This window comes from Callithrix jacchus, chromosome 1 (genome assembly GCF_049354715.1).
Source record: "Callithrix jacchus isolate 240 chromosome 1, calJac240_pri, whole genome shotgun sequence".
Taxonomy (NCBI): Eukaryota; Metazoa; Chordata; class Mammalia; order Primates; family Cebidae; genus Callithrix; species Callithrix jacchus.
Genome location: NC_133502.1, coordinates 113,439,072 through 113,454,709, shown reverse-complemented (window position 1 = coordinate 113,454,709; position 15,638 = coordinate 113,439,072). Strand labels below are relative to the sequence as shown.

At 37.2% G+C, this 15,638-nt stretch overlaps 1 protein-coding gene across 7 annotated transcripts in view; it reads right to left on the bottom strand.

Moving 5' to 3' along the window:
- KDM4C (lysine demethylase 4C) overlaps positions 1–15,638 on the bottom strand; it is a 418,510-nt gene that overhangs the window by 112,536 nt on the left and 290,336 nt on the right. For all 7 annotated transcript variants that reach the window (XM_035305424.3, XM_035305451.3, XM_078368791.1 and 4 more), the window contains 2 exons: positions 11,775–11,830; positions 9,526–9,634 (listed from right to left, as the gene is read on the bottom strand). In XM_035305424.3, coding sequence (XP_035161315.3) covers positions 9,526–9,634; positions 11,775–11,830 — 165 coding nt within the window. The remainder of the gene's footprint in view (positions 1–9,525; positions 9,635–11,774; positions 11,831–15,638) is intronic.

Genomic DNA, 15,638 nt, shown 5'->3' with positions numbered 1-15,638 from the left:
AAAAAAAAATGTTGCACGAAAAAGCTGATAGTACAGTATGCAACTCAAACTATCACTAAAATGTTTTGCCTCAGGACCAGCATGTATTATAGGCATGGAGGCAGTAGAAGTGCTATCTAAGTATTTTCAGTCGTATCACACAGAATATAAAAAAGGCACATGTTCAACAGTCATGACTTAATATAATTAACCATTTTAAACTTCAAGGACCTTCTTAAGTGAAACTGGCTTTCTTTTTAATGCCAAGTGCATGGCAGTGAAGAATACAATATTACTAGTACAATTTGATGTCATAGTTTGATGTATGGTAAGTGCCAGCCATTTTCAACAGTGAGCTGGAGCAAGCCTGTATAAGCTCCTAAGGGCGACTACTAGAGCTTCAAGAATTTTGAGAGCTGGTTCACATCATATTGCTAGTTTGAAATTCGACATGGTCCGAGTATTTTTTACCAATGAAATCTGCAAACACAGCAAATCAGGGGCTTTTTTCCCCCTTGTCTAGGAGAGCTGTTTCTTCTTTACTGCCACATCAGTATCTTCACCAGCCGTCACACTTGCATCATTAACCTAAAATTAAATGCCTTAAGATAGCTCAAAGGGGCTTGAAAACAGAGTCTGCTGATCACACTTCGAGAACCACTGCACTGTTCCAAACGGTAATTTGTCCCCAAAGGCAAAATGGTTCGGCCAAGATACCACAGTAGAGGCTGAACTCTTCCGACTGCTGACCCCTGTGCTTTGAAAGAACCCCACTGCTTTCTGAGAGCTTGTCCAATTCATTTCCTCTACAAGAAGCTGGGGGGAAAGCCAGAAATAGATGAGAGGGTATCCTGGTAAGTAAGGGACTCATGGGTCATAGTCATCCCTAGGCCCTAAACCACTGAAGACTCCCAGCTGCCCCACGCAAGGAAATGGGGTTTATAGCAAAACCATCCAGAACAAGATCGCTTTTCAACCTGCAATGCCCATGCTCAAAATGAAGCAAGGGCTGTATTTCTGGACTTCTGTTTTAGAGAATATCAACCTATTTATCTTATGGTTTTCAGCAATAACTGCAGGGGAAGCTGGTGAAATCTCAGATGTTTGCAGAAGAGCCCTTCTATGCCCTGCTCCCTCAGAGATGACATAACACTCCAGTTTATTGGGACTCCATTCAAAGAAAATTCCTGTAGTTTACAAACTGCCCAAAGGCTGTTTAAAATACAGTTATGTTCTTACTGGTGTTAGAAAAATGAAGGGGAAAAAATCCCTTAAGAGAACAATAGCTAATACTGCTAACGTTCTTTGAGTGCAAACTATATGTCAGAATGTCAGACTGTTAGCTTTTTCATTTCATCCTCACAACCACCATAGTTTACAGATGAGCTTCAGAGGGTTAATCTGCATAGCCAAGGTTTCCCAAGAGGAGGATACAGGGCTCAAGCAGTCTTAACCCAGAGCCTGTATTGCCCATCTCAACCTAAGGGAGGCTTCTTATAATTACATGATTGAAAGAGTGATACAGTTGAATGCAGAGAACCTTTAATATTGAGATCAATAAATCCAGTCCATGGATGGCTAAAATCATCCTGGTATCTGTGTCTAACCAGGAGCCCGTGTTAAATAAAGACCTAATTTAACTGTGGGACCACACCTAAAATATACCACAGTGAAATTATAACTTCAAGTATGAAAATGTTCTCACTTTACACAAAAAGCATTTTTTGTAGATTTTTAAAACATACCTTTCTGAGGAGATGAATAACCTAATTTATATTAAAATATGGAACAAAGAAAAGTAATTCCTGAGCCCTTCTTCACATAAAAACAAATAATGAATTCACTGTTATACAATAATGACCGTACCTTTCCAAAACTATAACCTCTCTGCTTTCAATCACTGTTGACCAAGCAAAACCCTACAGATTGTTTAGAGTGGTCTAACAGCTGTGTCGATTTGGCATGTGTGTGTTGGTATTGACCCAGGCAGTGCTAGAGTGAAAGGGGTGACCCTGTCTCTGAAACTCCAAGCTGGCTCACTCACTCAATTAAAAGATCTGTCAGTAACCGCTACTCACACAGAAAAAAAATGGACCATTTGGCAATGTAAGCTAGAAAATAAGAGTTCTTTTCGCAAAACTCTTTAATCATGAATTATCTGAAGCTCTATTTATCTAATAATGTTTTTAAAATTAGTCCTCAGGAAAAAGTGACTTTAAAACTGAAAATTTAAAGGCTCCAATCAATTTCCCTTTGCCTCACAGTTTTTCTCTCAACAGAAAAAGAAAAATCCATAGTAACAAGATAACATTTCATGCATTTACACTTTTCTCCTATAGACATCTACAGCCTTCAGAAAGTATATTATTTGTAGTCATGCCCATCTGACATTTTCCATTTTACTCAAAAGATTTTATGGTTTGGTATTACAGCAATATACAAATTTGACAGCTTGCAATAGGATCTAGTCCCTGTAGCAAATCATTCTGACAGTTAAGCACTATACAGCTACTAATGTACTTTTTTTTTTGCACTACACTTATTTAAAAACCTTAAAGTTATGTTGAAATCCTGAAGAACATTATCTTAATGATGTTATATTTTATAACTGGACTTATTAAATAATAGGATACCATATACCACCATGTCATCCGTAGCATAGTATCTCTTACTCTTCCTTTGGAATAGTTCACTATTCAAAGCACATTTTGTGCACATTAACATTACTGATTACCGTTTAAGCAATAAATTTTCTCATCATTGTCAATGTTTATTATTTTCTTAGAATTTCTGTTTTTAAAAATATCTGAGCCTGTGAATAAATCGGTACATAAGTTAATGTGCAACACAATGACTTTTTTGATTGCTTTTACAACACTACTTCTTTTCTTTTAGCATGATGAAAGATTATCAATATGTCTGTACATTTCCTAAAATGCATTAACAGAGGCCCTGTCAAATACAACCTTGATTCCTTTAGAAAGAAAGCCAAGTTGCTCATGAACATTGCTGTAACGTTAACTAAATAGAGCTCCGAGTAATCTTACAGCACAAGAGGTAGACCCTATCTCTCTCTCTCAATAATTATATTTTTAGTATTTAATAAATCTGATAACATGAGTCAGTTAGCAAGAGAACATGTGCCTTCGTCTAAGAAACAGGAAGTGTGATTGTGTTTCCCCCCCTTGATTCAACTCTTCAGATGGAATACCACAGTAAAACCACTCTATTTTCAGAATTGATGTATCTTTCAAAACTATACTCTTTGGCTTTCAGGTTCACTATTATTTGCCTTCAGGTACAAATTTTAAAGTGTACAGAGGCTTCTAAGCAGAATAGCATGGCCTCAGCCAGATACTGAAAGGCTTGTAACTCAGTCATCATTGAAGTGTAAATTCCTTTTCAAAATAATGTTCTTCACTCAGAGAATGCTTGTGCCTGTGCTTCGTTCACTTGTCAAATACAAATAGGAGGTCACTGAATGCCCAGGGGCAAATCCAGCTATTCCAAAATTCATTTCTCCCTCTATTTGGTTGCAGAACTGGGATTTCAAATGTAAAAGTGCTAAAAATGTCTACAGATATAGAAATCAAAGGCACTGTGCTATTCCACTGTGAGGATGGATGATGCATTTGTGACCAATGAACAATGTCAAGTTTTTAATGCAATGACAGCAATCATAAGAGACATCTACTTCATTGAACAATGTAATTTAATATTTGAATATTCATACAACAGTCCTATTTGAAAACTTTTTCTCCAAATACAGTATTTAAAACTAATGGTTGCATTTAGGGTCTGCTACAACTTCCTAAGATTTCTTAAAACCCACAAACCTGCTTTGCTGGTTTATTTACAAAAATACCACAGATCTTTAATTGATCTAAGCTGCAGGAAGTGATCAATGAATACAATAAATTCACAGTAAACATACAGCAACTACCAGAAATCCATACTTTTTTTTTACTCCTTTTGTTAGATTTTTCAAATGTCCTTCCCTTAAAGTTTATAATCAAATCTTTTCATGGTGATCTGCTTCCAAACCCTACTGCCCTCTTCTTTCTGTGTGATCATACTATAAAAACATCATTTGTTATCTCTCAAGTCCCATCCTTAGTTCTTCTTCCTAATCACTTTTATACTGTAAAAACAAAACAGGGCATTCTATCTTAATGTGTTTTTTATATATCTCTATGTTTTGTTGTTTTCGTCTTTGCACAATTTTGCCCTTCTTCCAGAGATTCAGTTATGACTACGGTCAATAAATCACACGAGTAGAGAAAACAAGACAGAAAGAAGAAAAGGAAAAAATTCTGAATAAATTCTAAATCTATACCATCTGGGGTCAGGTCTATTCTTTTAGCCCTCAGGCATACCAATAACCTCACACAAATCCCTAGACTGGCTATCCCTGAGCACACTTACTTAGGGAAGGAGAAGCAAATGTCCTCAGTAGCCTCCTATTGTCCTACAAAGTCCCAATGCTAGCATGTCTTCTTGATGAACAGAGAAGATGCCACAGGGCACAGAGAAGGGGTTTGCAGTAATAGGACTTGCCACAGGGATAAGTTTTCCCAAAAAGAAAAGTCATTCAGAAGCAAAGGAATTCATTCTAATGGGCAGGTACTAAAATTACTAAGTAATATAAAACCTGCCTTAAATATCAGAAGAATGCTTGACCTGACAGAGAAAATGGTTCTCCCTTTTGGATACGGCAGCCCTTTGCCCATTCAGGTAACTTTTCATTTCTTACGATTTCTTAACATTTTAATTTCTTCCCTATAACAAGATGACTCTAGTTAATAATTTGGTACTTTTTGATAGCAACCTTTAGCGTATTTTTGGCTGGGGCAGCAATTACGTTAATAATTACTTTACACAAAAGTGAAATATTGTTAAAGGAAAGGAAAGAACAAATTTAATTGAACAGAAACCACTATAACCAAACTTATTTTTCGTTAAATGTTCCAGTTTTTTAAAAGTTAATTATTAAAGTATTTAAAATTAGACACAGAATGAAAATAGAATTTCTTGAAAATAAGCCTAATGTCATCATTGTTGTCCATTTAATTGTAATGATGAACAAAGGCCGCACGTGTGACATTACCAAGCAAGGTGGCTGGATGAGTTAAAGGATCTCCATGAAGCACACACGATTTTAGGATCAACAAATCCACAGAAGAGCAACAAAGGTTGTTTTCCATTTGTTGTCATCTTCTACAAACTGGCCATTATACAAAAGAGGAAAAATCTGCTCAAGTAAACAAATCCTTTCTTATATCCTCCACAAAATTCTCCTTACACGAATAATTTAACAGAGGAGCTTTTCAAAAGCTGTAGGTTGAACCTCTAAATAAATAAAAGACTAACAAAAGTGTTACCAAAATATTCCACCTCTGCATAAATTCCAATATTCTGTATTCTAGAAAAACTGCTAATAATGAGCATTTTAAAAATAAATGGCTTTCATATATTAGAAGACATTTTAAACTTATGCTTGCCCACCAGTCATTCTATTAGCCTCTTGCAGTTACTAGCTGTTACTAGGGTTGCTTATTACTTTTTCAGAAAATCTCTAACTTGCCCCAAGGGAAAGCAGCTCTTTTTATACCGCTAAATGAAAACTAAACTTAAAAAATTGTCCTTTGGAATTCTTCAGTACTTTGAATGCATCACGAGCAGCACTTTCAATGCCTTATTGCCATTCTTTGGGCTAAAGCAGCTCAGTGTACAACAATCCCTCCTCCCCACCACCCACCCCTCTTCTCTGTGTGGGCAAAGCTCTGGTTAGGCACTAGAGAAGGGAGGTGGTAGTTTAAGAACATAAGAAACTGGTGCACTAGCACCACCTGGTGGGGACTGAAGAGATGCAGCCCTTGCTGCTGCTTCAGGGATGAACCACTTTTCCACTCGTTTTCAATCCCCAGCTGACCAGACGTTCCAAGATCAGAATTTTCAACCAACATGACGAGTACCGCATGCATGCATAGGCTCTCTGAAGTACTGCTGGACTCTACGATTTAATCATATGTCCCCTGTGATGCAGCTGGTTAAAGTAATGCCTTGCTTTAGAGCAGTATGCAGAGATGTGTGTGAATTCTCTACTTTTACATTTAAAGAAGACATCGTGGAAAGACACAGGCCATTTGTTATTGTCTGATCAAAACCCTCCAGCCACAATCATTTTAAGCCTGAAGCACAAATAATGAATAATGATTTGCTGCCTTTTATTCATTTCATAAATATTTGCTCAGTGGCTATTATGTGCATATACACATATACCACAGAATTTTAATCTTAGGTGAAACTTAATTAGTATTCAATTTGGTTGTTCAATTTTTATAAGAACAGGTAATGTTAAATTGCTAATCAGATTACATAATTAATAATTATGGTTGGGCATGGTGGCTCACTCCTGTAATCCCAGCACTTTGGGATGCCAAGGCAGACACATCACAAGGTCAGGAGTTCAAGAACAGCCTGGCCAATATGGTGAAACCCTGTCTCTACTAAAAATACAATAATAATTATTATTATTATTTTATATAGTAGCTAATATGCATGTGTTACTAGACTTCATTGCTTTGTTGACATAAAAGAAATCTGGATTTGAAAAAAGAAAAAAAATTCCAGGATTGTTTTAAAAACATTTAAGAATTTCCATTCTGTCAGTCTTGAATTCAGTACTTCCAACCAAGATATTCTCTAAAAATGACAAATATTTAAAATATTCTCTTTATGTCTATGTCTTCCCTGTAGATGAGTGGGTTCTTAAATAAGGGTGATTTTGCCTCCCAGGGGATGGATGGTAATGCCTGTTTGGTGAAGGATGCTGGAATCCTATGATGCACATGACAGTCCTCCACAACAAAGAATTATCTGCTCTAAAACGTCAATAGTGCCAAGGTTGAGAGAACAAAACTGTGTCGTATTCAAAAATGTATACTATTTGGCAAGATAAGTGATAATTGTTTGGTGCAATAAACTGATTATGACATCTAAATAATTCTTATTATTCTCCAGTTGTACAACTCGGAAGACAGGGTGGATAGTCTAGAATTCAGAAAAGGAATGTCTACAACTCCAGAAAAATTATTGAAACTGACATCAGCAGACACATATATATTTATGAAACAGGCACTTACTTTGGCCTAGATGAAATGCCGCACAAAACCACTCTGCTTTCCTGCCAGCTATGAACTTGTTAGATTACCATTTAAACTTCAAAAGAATGCCTATGTCAGCAAAGTGTACTCTTAACACGACATACAGGGCAGAACATCCTATTCCCTGGAAAAGTGTGTTTCATTCCCTGTATAAGTAAAGTGCATCATTCAAAGCCAGCCTCTCTGAGTCTGATCACCATGCAACATCAGTGAAGATGGGGGCACAGACACTGGACTACAGTGGACCCACAAGGGTGATGTTTCCTTCCTGAGAACTCTTGGTGAAAAAGAATCCAGACTTCTGGTCATTACCCCTGTCAAACTATTAGAAACTGGGTGATTCTTCCCCCAAATGAAGTTTCTTCTCATATTACTATTCCACTAAAGGTAACTACTATAAGCGTTTTGATGAGGATCATTCTAAGAAATTTTCCATAAATATGAAATTATATGAAAAATAATCTGGAAAAAAGCTGCTATTTTCATCCAAAAATACTTCACAGATATCAGCTTATATCTGTAAGCACAGCTCTGTGTTGTCATTTGAATAGACTTTAGATGCTATGACATTCAGTTAAGACATGTTCCTTTTAAGGTACCGATCACTTAAGGAAGGAAACATTCCAAGAGAAATATGTGACATGCACGATCAAAATGAAGCACAGCACTGTGAGGGAAGCGACAAGCTTTCTCATCTTTAGATGCAATTATCATATTTCTAGCCATAGAAATATGGCTACAAATGTGGTTGAAATAACTGGGCCGCCCTTCCCTGCTATTCTCTCAAAAACCCTTTGGGACTGGTGCAGGTAATGTTAAATGCTTAAGGAAGTATTTACAGACTAGGGAAGTCAAGGCATAGGCCCATGGAGGCAGCCTCAAGAACAGTGACTACTCCTTCTGAGGGGTACTGCACTGGCAACAGAAGACAGAAACAAAGGTGACTTTAAAAGGTGGTGTTAGAATTTGGACAAATATATATTACTTTTATAATCAGAAAAAAAATTACAATGTTAATATTTGTAACATTGAACATTAAATTATTTAACACGTGGTAGTTCAATATTTTTTTGGATATCAGGTCTCATAGTCCTAAATCTTGCAAATGTTTTGTTCATTTTTTGGTGTCTTTTTGTTTGGTAATCAGGGTACAAGATTTCAACTTTTCCTATGGAAGTCGAGGAACTAAAGAATTATACTCTGTTCTTACTACTTCTGATAGTCACTGTGACCTTTAGAGGATCATTTAAATGGCCCACTCACTTCCATCTTAGATTACAAAACTTCCAACTGCCACATGCTGAGTATCCTAGGCTCACTGCTCACACCAGCCCACAGCATCATCAGTTCTGTGAAAGGCCCACATATTTCCTACTGAAGTGAAATTTGTGATGGAGGTATGATGGCAAATAATGGTGTTCACTTTCACCTCTCGGAAAACAAGACAGTACACTAGATTTTGAGTTCCTATAATACAGGCCCAGAGATGGAACACCCAGCTCCCTGCTGGGGAAAAGAGCAGTGAGAAATCAAGCAACAGTCAAGAAGAAAGAGTCATGGTAATGGTACCTGAAATGCTGTACAGTGGAAAGACCTTCAGTGGAAAATAACAAGGACTTGGGAAATTCTAGAGTTTGAAATCCACCTACAAGACGTGCTCCAATATATTAAGGTCATGCAGTTGAACTTTAGGGAAAGTTCTAATTAGGTATGCAATATAAGGGCCTAAGCTAATGATCTGTTGGTTCATAATTGAATAAAACACAAAGTTACTTCAATGTTAGAGATAATAAAGGCCTATATTTTCAATGAAAAATACTCTTAATGGAAACCAACAGGAAGATTTTTATGACAGCTTCTGAACAGGCCAGAAAGTTTGGCATATTAAGTGACTTGTACCTAATTCATGAGTGAGAAAACATTTTTGTAACAATAAAAGCTTCTTTATTTCTCTGTGTGTCTCTTCTTGGTGAAGAGATAATGAAATTAGGTTAGATACATACAGTTTGCTAGGTTAAGACCAACCAAAGAGAGTCAAGAGAGAAAAACTAAATAATTTAAATAGCGTTAGATGGCTCACCTCCAATACTGACAAATATTACCAGATAATCTATAGTTTGAAAGTTCACATTAATTCAGGAAATGCATTAATATCTTTTTGCTCATTTTAGACAGAATTTGAGGAAGGCTGTATGCAGACTTACAGTATAACAGGAAAAGAATTTATAAGAATAAATAAATGTAGGCTAAAGGAAAATAAGGGTGGAAACAAAAGGAAGCAAAGAGAAAATATATCTTGGGAATGTGTGCATTTACAGAAAAATTCATAACTGGAAATTAACACTAATTTATGAGGTAAAAAAGAAGCTTTGCCACTCACCAATTTTAACCTCTGTAAAGGTATTCTGCCTACATCTATTTGTGTCCTTTCTGGGACATTAGTGAATCGAACTTCTGGGACCGCAACAGCACACATGACATGGGCCCACCTACAGGAAAGGAGACATTGAACATCAACAAACGTTCCCTAAACTTACATACTTCAACATGGTGATGCCAATTCTCACAAATGGGAAAAACACAGATGAGCAAGAAAGCCAAAAGCCTAAATCCATCACAAACAGATTCTGAACTGTAAACCTCCTGAATGATACCTGGGTAGACTCAGTACCACAGCTGCCCAACAACATTGTACCATGAAGAGCTGGCACAGGTCCAGGACTCAATCCTATTAATGTGCATGCATTTTTTTACAGTTGATCTGCAAAATACTGAAATGTTGGTTTCTTATTTCCTTTGACGCTGAAATAGGCATGTGCTTAATGTATTTAAGCTAATCAATGTATGGCAAAAGATTAGTTCAATTAATAAAAGGTATGACTGGCTACAGCATACAACCTTTTTAAATAATACAAATGTCATGAAGCAAAAGTTTTCCACAAGAATTAATGCTAATCTTTAATTAATTTGTTTCTTGCTGCAACCTTACTATAGTCAAAGGAATCTGGAGACAAAGAGAAATGAAGTTTATCTTGTACCCTTGTTTCCTACTTAAATCCTAGTATCTTCTCTCACATTCTCAAAAGTGACAACCTTCCCACTAATACAATTAAGTGTCTCATAAATGTTATATCCCAAAATAAATATAAAGAGTCATGAGGTTTGAAGAGATCTTGAAAGAACTGTCAAATCCATCAATTTATTTTTAAGCCAAAGCATATTTACTTCACTCAAATAGTATCATACTCTATACTGTCGTTCAAGACCACAGGAAGACAGAACAAGTATCAACCCCACCAGGGCATTCTTCCATGTTGAAATAAATACTATGATTCTAAAGAAAACACTGTTGTTTTCTGTTGTGGTCCAAGCATAGGAAGAGAACTTCTTATCACCTGTGTTTTTACAGGAACCACCTAAACCATCTCACAGTCTGGCATTCAGTGCAATATCCAAGAACAAGTAAAGACTTTTTAGTACAGTGCCAATCATAACAGACAGGACTGTGAAAGAAGATGATCCAAAATTAAGCAAAACTTATGGTAATACTGGTAAATACCTTCACTCCTCCTTCCAAGCAATCAGAAACATGTGCAAATGTATAAAATTATGCTAACTCCACTATCACATTATACCAGGAGTCCTAACTCCAGTGCCCAGGGGGTCAGGTGGGATGTAAGCAAATACACATATACTAGGAAATCATGGTGAACTGAGGAGCACCTGCCCCACTGACACTGGGTTCTCATCCCAACTTGTTATTATTGCCTTACAGGAATATACCATCTATTTTCAATTAAAGGTGAAAATCTGTATTTTTAGGTAAAAATCTCTCAATTTAAAAATTTTAGATGAAATTTATAAAATGCTGCATAGGTCCAACAAAACATATCCTGGACCTGAATCCAGCCCTCAAGGGCCAGCCTGCAAAATCTGCCTAAGTTATTTTGACATGTCTCTATTCCACCAGACCCTGAAATATGCTTTGGCCCCATTTTCAATATTAAAACCTGGTCCTGAAAATAAAAATAAAACACATGCAGAACAGTCACAAAAACTAGATTGCCTTCCTTTTATGTTCACTTATGACTCTCTTTCAAGAATCTTTTCATATTTTCTACCTGATCCCTTTAAATCTTAACATCAATGTTTTCTCCCTATTCTAATTTAGTACACATACATTCTTGTTTATTTGTTAATGTAAAAAGTAAATGGTTTCATTTTATTATCATTGTTATGACTGATTTAATAAGAAGATCACAGTTTCACTTTCTCATGTATGTCCTGTTTTCAACAGACCAATAGCACCCATCATATTAAACACCAGGATTCTAATGGCACCAGGATGGTAAGGGCTGCCTTCAGTCTTAAAACTCTGCAAGTAAAAGAGGGGTTATTTATCATGATGTCAAATACAAAGATCAGAAGCATAACTTGGACTACTCTTGCCCAGCAGAGATGAGATGCTAACAGCATACATCTCTGAAGCACAAAATTCCAACCTCAGATCTGAGCAGCAAAAGCTTTGAAATCTTGTATACAATGAGAGGTAAAGTGAACTGTCATCCAAAGGTTCTAGAATGAAGAAAGAAAAATAATGAAATTCAAAACAATTAATGTATTACTTACTTGTTGTTCTTAGTTTGCTTAAGAGCACCTCCTCTCAAATTGCAGAGACAGCATTCCTGGGGAGGGAGAAAATACCACACAATGACCAGATCCACATAACAAAAGTCATTACCATTCATCTAAATAGTCTCAGAAATCCTAATTTTTCATTTTAAAATTAAAACCATCAGGAATTACATGAAGGTCTATCTCTGACAAGTTCAAAAAGAAAGGAAAGATGGAGGGAATGGTAAAGGTATACCCCCCAAATGTTCAGGGTATAAAATTTTCCCAGAGGGAACCATCATGAACCTGGTATCATTTTAAATTGACATCATCATCAAAGGAAAGCTGTGACACAGAGAACTTGGAAGTCCAGAGAAGTATGTGCAAGAATTCTAGAGCAGAGAATGCATACAAAATGGCATAGGCTTGTGCTCTGGGAATTCACTCCTGGATACAGGGTGGCTAATGAATGGAGTCTGGGGAGGCTTCTCTCTGATACAAGCAGAAGCAAGAGGCTATTTTTAAAAGATATTCTTTTCACCAAAGTACCATTTGGGCGTCACTCTTTCTGTGGGCAAATAGCATTGGAAAGTGTTCTGATCAACCCCACAGCTATCCAGCCCGAGAAAACAGCACCATGAAAGGTTCTGCTTTATCCTTCCTACATAAGCTTACCCTTTCAGCACTCTTACGTGTCTCTTTGCTTAGCATGGAATTTTCCACTCCAACATGACTCCAATTGCTACAAATATAGATTTTGTTAGTTATTTCTCACTACACTCTCATGGAAAAGACCAGGAAAAGCAGGACTGGAGAGCAGTGCACTGCCTTCTCCTAACCTAAAATGTTTTTACATTAAATACCTAAGTAAAATTTATAACTTCAAGCTTTTCTTCCTGATTGTCTGCATTAATACATTTTTTAAATCACTGTAAGTTATTTGGGGTTTTTTTTTCCCTCCAAACTTTATACGCAAAACCTCTTTAACCTGTCCATTAAGGTGATGTCCTTTATCAAATTTTGACAATTTTGCCTAGCTTTACAAGGAATCCATCTAACTGATCTACTATTAATGAGATGTGAAACTTCGTAGCTTTTACTTTTCTGAGGAGAACAATACAGAAAGAACTGGAAAGAATCATATATCTGTTTAACTTTTGTTAGGCAGTAATAAATGCAAATGACCAGAAATGTCCAACAGGTTTGTGTGTCTGAAAAGTCTCTGTACCTCTACATGAAACTTCCTGGATTCAGAGTAGTAAAAGATACACTGTGTGTATTGATTTGAATCCGTTATAAACCCAGCTCAAGGAAATAACAACTCATGAAGAATTTTCTCTATCCAGGCCACAAAGCCATATCCTAGAGGACTTCGGAATAACTGGTTTTGATGAATCACACCAGGAAAGCAAAATTTCACTGTCCAAATACTGAAAATGAGAACTCTGGTCATTCATTTTATAAGTTCTCAATTTTAGGTATTTTTCCAGTAATTTACCACACTTTCTACAGAGAAAGAGGGGGTAAGAAAGAAAATGAATGAATGAAAATAGAAACAAAACAAGGTCAAGCACTTTCGTTGTATACATGAAGATGTTAGTATCAAAGTGGGAATACAGCAAAGAGTTGTGAACTGTGAAGCACTCAGGCTCGAAGAGAATTAGATGTCTGATTAATGAAACTTGTAGTGAGAAGCCTAAAGGGACAAGTTAGGAAAGTTAAATACAGTGCAGCAGCATGGAAGGTGCTTAAAAGCACCTGATTAGGATCATTAACAGGTACACATGGTCTAGAGCACTAATCTAGTAAGAGGAAAAAGTCCTCTAAAATAGAATGTGTAGGCCCAAGATTTTACATGGAGTTAAGATTCTCACCCATCACAAGAAGAAACTCATTCTTTCTAGCCTCCCCTCCAAGCCACAGACACTAATAGACAACCCAAGCCCTTGGTTTACCTGACCTCTTAGCACCATGCAACACTGTTGATCCTTTCTAAAGATTTTCTCCCTGTGGCGTCTGTGACTCTTACACTCCTCATTGTCCTCCTGCACCTCTAGTTGACCCTCAGCTTCCTTTAACAGGTTTGTCTCTCACTCTCCTCAAACACTGGAATTTCTGTAATAGGCCATATTACTTCTCTCTCCACACATGACTGCTGAGCATCTGACCCATTACTCTGAATCCAATCACTCTCTATAAGCGAATGGCTCACTCCTTGGTCCTTAATCCCCTGAGGTATCTGGCTGACAGTGCCTCAGGCATCTCAAACACACACACAAAACTGAACTCATGTCTTCTTCCCAAGTCTGTACTCACCCTCTGTTTTCCATCAGTGGTGGCCACCATTCATTCCAGCTCATGCTGGAGGACATATTTTTCCTCTCATCCTTTACATCCAATCAACTGAGTTCTGTCAATGCCACCTACAAATCCACCCTGTTCTCCCCATCACCACTGCCATCACTTTCACTGATAGCCCCAGTATCCTTCACCAGAGTAAACTATTGCAATAGCCACCCACAGTTACTCTGAACACCATGAGAGAAGGTTTTAACACTTCTCAGTTCTTAATATGTCCTCAGAGGGCTAGAATCATCAGGTCTTGACCTTGGCCAGCCTCACTGTGTTTAGACACCTCAAGGACCTCCACGAGGTCTCTTCTGTCCTAAACACTTCAGAACCAGCCTGCTCCACTCAACAATAAGTAAACTAAAAACATTCTTCATATCTCAACCTAAATGTTACTCCCTCAAACAAGGATCCCCAATCTCCTGACTCAGGTACTTATCTCTCAGACATTCCCGCTGATACTCCCCTTTTATTATGACCTCTTGCAACTATTTGTTGCATGCTACCTGTTGTCCTCACTAACCTGTAAACTCACTGAGTGTTATGAGAGTATCCATCAGTTTAATTGCTCTTACTCTATTACGATATCCAATATAGAGTATACCCTTAATATGAGTGTGTTAAATAAATAAAAAAACATGGCAAACAGGAGAGAGTGAAAATCTTGAAAATTAACAAAGGATTGAAAATATGCAAAGATGTTCAGAATCTACACAGTGCCCAGAGAATAGACCCTACAGAAGGGAAAGTCCTAATCCCACCCTCAAAATACTTGAAACCTGAGTGGACTTAATCAAACTAAAGTTGCAATAAAGCACATACTGAGCTCAAATACAAATCAGATTGACTTCACCCCGCTGCAGGAACCTAAGAGATAAAGCAACACACCCTTTTTGGAAATAATAATATTCATTTCAGTCATCATAGTCGAGCACACAATCAAAAAACTACAAGAGGCTGGGTACGGTGGCTCACATCTGTTATCCCAGCACTCTGGGAGGCCAACGTGGGCAATCACAAGGTCAAGAGATTGAGACCATCCTGGCCAAGCTGGTGAAAAACAGTCTCTACTAAAAATACAAAAATAGCTGGATATGATGGTGCACACCTATAGTCCCAACTACTCAAAAGGCTGAGGCAGGAGAATTGCCTGAACCAGAGAGGCAGAAGTTGCAGTGAGCCAAGACTGAGCCACTGCACTGGCAACAGAGCAAGATTCCATCGCAAAAAAACAAAAACAAAAAACAAGATATACTAAAAAGCAAAAAAAATATTTACGATCAAGACAGGAAATAATAAAATGTTGATTTCATTAGCCAGATTTAGAAGCTATCTGGAATTGGCAGAGTAAAAGTTTAATGAGTTTAGAGACAAATGAATAGGAAGTACAGTCATCCCTCAGTATCCAAGGGAGATTGGTTCCAATACCCCTCTGATACCAAAATCCAGAGGTGCTGGAGTCCCTTTTACAAAATAGCATAGTATCTGCATATAACCTATGCATATCCTCCTATATACTTTAAATCATCT